Raw genomic sequence first — 9,423 nt, 5'->3', positions numbered from 1 at the left:
CGTCTTACAAGAAAGTGGGAAGCAAGAAATATTTATAAAAAAACAATGAGCTCATTGGAATAAATTTTCTCATAAAATAGAAAAGGGAATAAGGAAAATATACAGAAAATTAATAATTTTAAAAAATGTAAATACTCACTTCTATATAAACATAGAACGTCTCATATTATTCATCTAACATAATAATTATTCATAAATATTTCTTTCAACTTTGTTCTATTGGTCAAACTTTTTTAATGGGAAGACAAATTTCCTTATTTTTTTAAACCAAAATATACTCCTACTTTCTACTTTTTCAGTTTGGAATAGGTAAGATTAAATGTTAACCAAAAGAAAAATGGAAGATTAGTATATGCATCTTATTTTTCTGATACTATATTTTAAAATTTATTGTAGTAGTTTTAGATTGTTTTATTTAATTTATATTTTCATCTTTGAATTATTTGAAATTCATATATTACGTGCTTATAATTTTTATTATTTCATTAATTATGTCAAATTAATTTTTTTTCTAATTTCCCAACCTTGATTGGTTGGTCATAGACCTTTTTGCTGTGAAAACATAATTGTTACCATTCGTTCAATCTCAAAAGAAGATAAAGAGGAGAATGTCATCAACCTAATGGTTGGATAAAATAGGCTAATCAAACACAAACCTACAACAAATATAGATAGATTAGAAATACATAAATTGTTGTTGACAGATCTATAGGAGCTTGAAGACAGAGGCTACATCATGGTTTGTCAAAGAAACTTCCATGAATACATTGGGAAATTTAACATTAGTTACTATCAAAAGATTTTGTGACGTTGGAAAAGAGTCTTTAGTTTCATTGGTTGTTGGAGCAAGCCACTTAGAGATGGCTAAAAGACGTGAACCTGTTCTCTCCACACAGGAAGAGGGCAGAGCCGAGATTCTCTCTTTGGTGGAGGAGGTTGGACGCAAGGTTATCTCCCCAAAGGAGGAAGGCAGAGCAAAGGTTCTCTCTATGGTGGAGGAGGTTGGACGCAAGGTTCTCTCCATAAAGAAGGAGGACAGAACTGAGGTTTTCTCTATGGTTAGTCATACACTATTGTGATGTAATTTATTTTTTATTCCAATTTTTTTTTGAGTCAACAATTTTAATGAGTAAAGAAACTATGCAAAAGTGAAAGTAAAGAGACATATAATAGTTGACTTAATTTGTTCATGTAGCCATTTTCTACGTGGTAAATAATATATTTGTAACATACAATATACCTAGGTGTAAAAAATACACTTTTAATGATAAGATGCATAAAAGATTTGTATATAGATATAAATCAGTGTATTATAGCAAAAAAAAGTTTCTAAATAATATACAATAAATTTTAATATTTTTTTATTAAATTTTATTTTATTTACAAAACTTTAAACTCGCACATCGGACGGGTCCTTATGTAGTGATGTATATATTATCAGTATTGATTTGACAAACCAACATTTATGCACCTATATATAGTTCCATTATATTATTAATAGAATTTTTACTGTACTTGTTAAATATACTCACATATAGATCCTATTTTATAAAACTAGACACGTTTCATCAGATTCCTATGCGTAATTTTTTTTAATTAACTATATTACAATGCATATTAATTTTTACGATTAGATTTTGACACGATAAAGCTGGATGCATTCCAACCTAACACATTAATTTTGATTAGATTTCACGGTAAAGTTTGATGTTTCAATATAGAATCTAACACGCAAAAAATTATGATTAATTAGATTACGACATTTGTCAATTAACTAATTAAAATTTTAAGACGTTTTCAAATAAAAAATAAATAAATAAATAAGTAAAATCTTCATTTTAGAAATTATATATCCATATATTTCGAATTATTGTTCATTGCAATATTCCCTCGATAGTTTTTTTCCAAGATTTCTCGTTCTCTTCCTTCATTGTAACTTTACTCCAAACTGATTACATTTTCCTTACTCTAACACCATGTCCTCTCACAATCCACCAGATCAACCTTCTTCCTTTTCTAACTTCAGTCACCACCACACACCTCAACCGCTTCCACCACAACTTAGCCGCTACGAATCACAGAAACGTCGTGACTGGAATACATTCTTACAATACCTTAAAACCCTAAATCCACCCGTGACAATCTCTCAATTCGACCACACACATATCCTAAGCTTCCTCAAATATTTAGACCAATTTGGGAAAACTAAAGCCCATAACCAAGTTTGTGTCTTTTTTGGACAACCTGATCCACCGTCGCCTTGCACATGTCCTCTCAAGCAAGCTTGGGGAAGCTTAGATTCTTTGGTCGGTCAGTTGAGAGCTGCTTATGAAGAACACGGTGGTAGATCATCCGATAATAACCGGTTTGGAAATTCATATGAGGGAAGTGAGACAGTTTCAAGCTAAGGCTCGTGTGGAATCCCATATAGTAAGAAAAAGAGACTGAAGACCAAAAACGACGTTGTACGAAAGAAAGATATATCAAACTCTTCGGGTCACAATCATAGTCGTAATTAGTCTACTTGAAATCATATAGATTTTTATTTATTTTTTTAAATCATATAGATTTTCAATATAAGGTGATCAATTTTTTATTATAATTTCTCCTTCTTTGATTCACATTATTAGATTTCACTCAATCATTAGACTTCAATTCTATAATGAAAACAAAAATTAAGAAATTTACTCAGTCCAGTTGTTTATAAAACCCCTAATGGTGATTAATGTGATAATACTTGCTTTTCCTCTGTTGTCATTTTAATTAAAACGAAAAATCGATAACTATACGTCTATACTTAATTAAATTATCAGTGATATTTAAAGATGGCTTGATTAGTTAATGAGCATTCGTTATGTAATAGTAAGAATTCTTAAATGATATACGTAACGTCTGAAAACTATCAATCCTAGATAGGATTTTGAAAACTTTAGTAGAAGAGTTTGGTCATGTTTCTGCGAATAGTATGCGTTAGTTATCAGTTCTAATGTTTTTGTAATATTTTGTGTTTTGTTTTTGAAGATATATAGAGAGTATTAAGAGGACTAAAAGAGAGGGAAGATGAACTCGATCAGAACTGGGACACATCCTCCAATTTTTTGGACACCTCCTCCAACTCGATCAAAATAATTTAATTTTGAGTCTAGTTCTATACTTACTATATATGTAATGAACTATTGATGTAAGGCCAAATATATATGGGCCGAGCTCTTCTATCCCATATATAATCTGTAGATCGCAACCGCTAATAAAATAAGCTAAACCGGTAATAAAAATTCATATTTGGAAAAGTCTTCTCGAAACCAAATTAATTTCTTGTTCTGATCGCTATTAAGTGAACTCATAAACGGATCCTTGTTCAGTTTTTGGATAATGTTTTTGTTTTATTTTTTCGATTCAAAACTCAAAATCATCAGATATTTGAGAATGTGGGATTGTGATTGAGTTTTAGGTTCTCTTGTCAGTCTATATCTAAGTTTCAGTCTCGATGACTTCAAAATAAAATTTAAATTTGGAGTGGACAACAAAAATAATTGGTTGTTTGCAAACCTTAGGTGTTAGAAAAAAACTATAATAACCGGAATTACATTCTGGTTAAGGTTTTATATCGGTTCCGGTTCATTATCGGCTATCCTCAAGGTAAAGAGTGATACTATAAAGTTTGGCATATATGGATCTATAACTTTTAGCTCATTTGGCCTGTTTCTAAACTTACCGTTTTAGACTACGCCTATGTTTTTTTTTGTTTTTTTTCTCGTCAATTTTTTTTCTCTGTAATCAATAATTAATATCTATCATTTTCGCATATTTTTTAATAAAATTATAAAAAACAATAAGTAAAATAAAACCGAAAGCAGAACAAAATTACGACACAACACAAACATCTGTCAACTTTTTTTTCTTCCTTTTTAACATCTGTCAAACTATATGTTTATGGTTTCTTATACTACAAATATAAATGTGTGATTAATAAATGTGATTCGTGTGAACCAACGTGGAACAATTATTTGCCACTACTTTACTTTACCACATTCCATGTCATAACCTTCCAAACTTAACCGCAATAAATTCTTCATTACAATGACGTTATAACAGAGCAAATTGTTCCTTAAAATTTTTGGATACAACTATTACAATTGCTTGTCATATAAACATACACTTGCTGTCAATGTCATACGCTGTTTTTGTTAAAGAAAAAAATAGTACTTTGTTTTATGTGCATGTGTATTACACAATGTACGTAAACCAAGTATTTTACTCGAATGTTAAATGTCATATAGTTAGTTTATATAACTAAATTTTCTTATTCAAAGGTTTTCATAGTTTTTTTTTTTTTTGGTATTAATGTGAAGTCATAAATTTAATATTTATTTCAGTCGGCCTTGTTCTAAAGATATTTTTCATATAAAATACTTGCCACTTTAGAAATATATGAAGACAACAACCACAACGGTCCGTAGAATAGGAAAATTGTAGAACACCAAACAAACAATAATGAAAACATCGTCTCAAGAACAGCATGTATGCGGTTCGACACTGGTACAAACTATCAATGCTCCATTACCTCTAGTATGGTCAGTCCTACGTCGTTTTGATAACCCGAAAACATATAAAATATTCGTGAAAACGTGCGCATTACGTTCCGGCGATGGAGGAGAAGGCTCTGTCCGTGAAGTCACGCTGGTTTCCGATCTACCGGCAAGTTTCAGCCTAGAAAGGCTAGATGAACTTGACGATGAGTCTCATGTGATGGTGATAAGCATTATTGGTGGTGATCATCGTTTGGTTAATTATCAGTCGAAAACGATGGCGTTTGTGGCGAAGGAGGAGGAAGACAAGACGGTGGTGGTGGAGAGTTATGTGGTGGATGTGCCGGATGGAAACACTGAGGAGGAAACGACGTTGTTTGCTGATACTATCGTTCGGTGTAACCTTAGGTCATTGGCTAAATTATCGGAGAAGATGATGGCTCACTTTTAGAGTTTGAACTTTAAAGAATTCAAAACTCTTATTTCATGAAGTTTTACATAGCAATTAGCCTTACTAGACGGGGAATAATGTAGGTATTTCTATAACCATGTATTTTATTGTATGTTCAAGTATCAGTCTATGTGTTTATATGTCTTGTGAAATAATTATATTTTTGAATATAAATAGAAAAAATGAATTTATCAAATAGTGAAATGAATGAAGACGATCTTCGACAATGTCCTGGCTTGACTAAGGGTGTAAGTGGTTGCACAGTTGAAAAGATTACAGAAGTTGAAAAAAATTATTCAACTAAGTTTCACCATTTGAATAGAAGAGGTTGAAAAAGTTGGAAAAAACAATTCAACCCATTCAACTTAAAAAGTTGAAAAATAAACTAATCCTACAGCAAATTTGTTCAACTTGTTCAACTACTATTTTGGAGATGAATGGGTTGGATAATGTTCAACCCAATTTTGTTCAGTTTAATATTTCTAACTCTTTCAATTTTATGCAACCATTTGCAGCCTAAATGGTCGGATGCTTGAGTTGAGTTTAGCAGCTTGACTAAGTGCGACGCCAAGAAGATTAGCACCTGAAAATGAAATACTACTGAGCATATTCGATTACTACTGATTCTTAATAATATGTGTTGGGCTATTCTAAATCTTTCATATTTTATATGCAAACAATCTACTTGGATATATTTATCGAAGTATCTAACTCTATTTTTTGTTCTTAAATTATCCGACAACTTGGTCAAAACTTGTTGTTAGAAACGTAGAATTGTTAATTATTAACCTATAATTTATTAGATGCGCCTCACATTATGTAATTAAAAACAATAATTTGAAAATCTTTTGGATGAAAAATGCATGCAGAAGATTATATAAGGTTTTTTTAAGTCAAACTAATTGGTTATATATTGTATTATTTTCCATCATAAACAATATTTTGTTTTAGATATGGGTTCGTAGCACTAGCAGAGTGTATAGTCATATAGAAAATCAGAACTGGTTCTTCTTCTTCTTCTTCTTCTATCTTCAAACTGCTCCAAGTTGAATCCTTAGACTCTAATTTATTGACTCAAAATCGTGAGAAATTTGAAAATGTGAGATTGCGATTCTGAGATTCTTTCAACAAGTCTTAATCAAAAGTTCAACATTAGAAAGAAAGAAAATGGTCCATATCAAAATATTAGGTGTTTGAAAGGAAACCCGAAACACAATTTGGTTTAGCTTATCTGTTTCCGGTTCAATTATCGTTACCGTCCTAAGAAAAGACAAAAGCGTGATGCTATTTTGGGTAAGGATCTTAAAATTGTAGGTTCCTTTGGCCTATTTCTTATTTATTTATTTTTGTTTATCCTTTTTGTCAACTATTTATTTATTAACAATATAAATGTGTGATAAACAAGTGTGGTTCGTATGAAAGAAATCGACTACGTGGATCCACTACAAGCCACTAGTTCTATCACAGTCCATGTCATAACCCTCCAAATTTAACCGCAATCCATTCTTCGTTACAATGACGTTACAAAACAAAGGTTCATCATGTTTACAATTTCTTGTTATATAAATATAATATAGGGGCAAATATAGATCAATACGTAGTCATCATATGCCACACTACAGCCTACACGGTTTGATATTTAATTAGTCTTTTTATTTGTAAAACTTTTGTTTTTATGTGCATATTACAATGTACTTAGACCAAATCCTTAACCTGAATTTTCTTTTTTCACATTTTATTTTATGCGTATCAATAAAAAAAAAACTTTACTTGGTATTACTTCAAGATTTCCCGGTAACACCAAAAAGGACAGCTCATATTATTTTTGTCGGCATTGTTCTAGATATTTCTCATATAAATACTCAAACAACAATGGAAGTTTCATTAAGATCTGAAGATATTATCATACAAGACAACGGTCGAAAAAAGTACACTTTCGTTTCATAACCAGAAAACACAAATGGGACCTTCTCAAGAATATCACAAGTGCGGTTCAACACTTGTCCAAACTATAGATGCTCCATTATCCTTAGTTTGGTCAATACTACGTCGGTTTGATAACCCTCAAGCCTACAAACAATTCGTAAAAACGTGCAATCTAAGCTCCGGCGATGGAGGAGAAGGCTCCGTCCGTGAAGTGACGTTGGTTTCCGGGCTTCCGGCTGGGTTCAGCCAAGAAAGATTAGACGAACTTGACGATGAGTCTCATGTGATGGTGATTAGCATTATAGGTGGTGATCATCGGTTGGTTAATTACCGGTCCAAAACGATGGCCTTTGTGGCGGCAGAGGAAAAGGAGAAGACGGTGGTGGTGGAGAGTTATGTGGTGGATGTGCCGGACGGAAATAGTAATGAGGAAACGACGTCTTTTGCTGATACCATCGTTGGGTTTAATCTTAAGTCATTGGCTAAGCTCTCGGAAAAGATGGCGGCTCATCTAAAGTTGTAATTTTTAGAATATAGTGTTAGTATTTAAGTATTAAAATCAGGTTTAAGATAACAAGTTAATTTGGCAACTAGCAAGCAATAGTCATGTTCGATGGGAAATAAGTACGTATATGTCTAATATGTTTATTATATTTATGTATCGAGTATATGTTAGTTTACCTAGTATGTTACGTTTGTTCTTTTAATTCAATTTTTTATTCTGTTGCACGCAAACTTTTGTAATATCTTAAAGGGATTTGAAAACAAAAGGTACAAATACTATAATAACGCTAGTATGCAATTTTGGTATGGTAATAGATTCTTTGGTGGGCTCGGAGCTTTCGTATGAATGACAATGGATCGGATCTTCCACAATAGATATCTATGAGAAGTGTATCTCTAGTTAACTAGTTTTACCCTGTCCTTTTCACCTCCGCAGATTTAGGGTTTTTGTTTNAAGTGCGGTTCAACACTTGTACAAACTATAGATGCTCCATTATCCGTAGTTTGGTCAATACTACGTCGGTTTGATAACCCTCAAGCCTACAAACAATTCGTGAAAACGTGCANTAAATGTAGAACGATTTGGCTTTTTCTTTCTTCTTCTTTTGGTCCACAAGAGTTCTCTTTTGTATATACTATATAGTACTATATTGTGTGGGTATGCCTCTACTTGTGCTAGAGATTACATTTAAGATTAGATCCATATTGTTATAAAATTAGTGTGAGTATACATCACCACAAATGTCTCTCCTCATGCAATTCATCACAACAAGTGTCTTCCTTCATGTATTGTATGTAACACTTGTTCACCACTTGTCACCAACCTATCTATACTTGTCTTTGTTTATTCCTATTATAAATATTATGTACAAGAGAAAGAGTAGTAAGAAGTCTTACTATTTTCTCTAAGTTTCTCTCTAGCTTCTCTCTAGCTTCTCTCTAAACTACATAGTACATACACTCATCTCTCGAGATCTCTTCTCTTTTGATTCTTCTCATAATAAACATCTTGTTACCTCCAAGCTTATAATATAGTTCACAACACGTTATCAGCACGATCAACGCTCGATCCGTAATCCGTTTAAGGTAACATTTAAGTTATGTTAAAATTGTTTAAATTTCATTAGTTTATATGCATATTACTATATGTATTATTTATTAAGTAAAAGACTACATACTTTTTGATCATAATGGTAGGCTCTGCCTTATTGATCATTTGGATCTACATTCTTGATCATAATGGTAGGCTCTGCTTCCTTGATCATATGTTCAGATCTATATATTTTAATCATATGGAAGGCTATGCCTCCTAAAATGATTGTTTTAATTTATGAATATATTACATAGCTTATAAATTTTTTTAATAGTTTATATTTATTACTAAAACAAGATTTTACAAAAGTGTTTCATAAAATTTTATACTAAACAAATTGTTTTATTATTTATATAGTAATCATATCAAACTTGGCAAAGCTTGAATTCGCCGCCCATGATATCTCTGAGAAAAATTATATGACATGGACATTAGATGTTAAAATGTATCCAAAAGGGAATGGGCTTCTCAAAACCCTCGATCCGTCAGAAACGGGTTTAGAAGAGAAAAAGGCAAGAACCATGATGTTTTTGCATCACCATCTCCATGATGGTTTAAAAAATGAATACATCACGAGAGAAAATCTCGTAGATCTCTGGATCGCTCTCAAAGATAGGTTTGATCACCAAAAGTAAGTGATCTTACCAAAAGCCAAACATGAATGGCTAAACCTGCGGTTTCAGGATTACAAAAGTGTAAGTTAGTACAATTCCGCTTTGTTTGGAATCACTTCAAGGATGGCCCTCTACGGAGAAGAAGTTTCCGATTATGATATGATCGAGAAAACATTCCAAATTTTTCATCCTTCAAATGTACTCCTGCATCAACAATATCGAGAAAGAGGGTATACTAGATATTCTGAATTAATGCAAATTTTTCATGTTGTTGAACAAAATAATGAGCTCGTGATGACTGACAAA

General features: G+C 32.0%; 2 protein-coding genes and 1 pseudogene across 2 annotated transcripts; all 3 read left to right on the top strand.

The window, feature by feature from the left end:
- On the top strand, window positions 1,943–2,519 carry LOC104772872 (annotated as a pseudogene).
- On the top strand, window positions 4,471–5,063 carry LOC104772871 (abscisic acid receptor PYL12). Its single transcript, XM_010497429.2, has one exon. The coding sequence runs from the start codon at window positions 4,495–4,497 to the stop codon at window positions 4,978–4,980; it is 486 nt and encodes a 161-aa protein (XP_010495731.1). The 5' UTR covers window positions 4,471–4,494; the 3' UTR covers window positions 4,981–5,063.
- LOC104771828 (abscisic acid receptor PYL11-like) lies at window positions 6,887–7,765 on the top strand. Its single transcript, XM_010496437.2, has one exon. The coding sequence runs from the start codon at window positions 6,941–6,943 to the stop codon at window positions 7,427–7,429; it is 489 nt and encodes a 162-aa protein (XP_010494739.1). The 5' UTR covers window positions 6,887–6,940; the 3' UTR covers window positions 7,430–7,765.

The sequence above is a fragment of the Camelina sativa genome, chromosome 20 (genome assembly GCF_000633955.1).
Source record: "Camelina sativa cultivar DH55 chromosome 20, Cs, whole genome shotgun sequence".
Classification (NCBI taxonomy): domain Eukaryota; kingdom Viridiplantae; phylum Streptophyta; class Magnoliopsida; order Brassicales; family Brassicaceae; genus Camelina; species Camelina sativa.
This window is presented reverse-complemented; position numbering and strand designations above follow the sequence as displayed.

What these genes read in the sequence shown, in the direction of transcription:
- LOC104772871 (XM_010497429.2), top strand. Translation starts at nt 4,495, where the DNA reads ATGAAAACATCGTCTCAAGAACAGCATGTATGCGGTTCGACACTGGTA.
- LOC104771828 (XM_010496437.2), top strand. Translation starts at nt 6,941, where the DNA reads ATGGGACCTTCTCAAGAATATCACAAGTGCGGTTCAACACTTGTCCAA.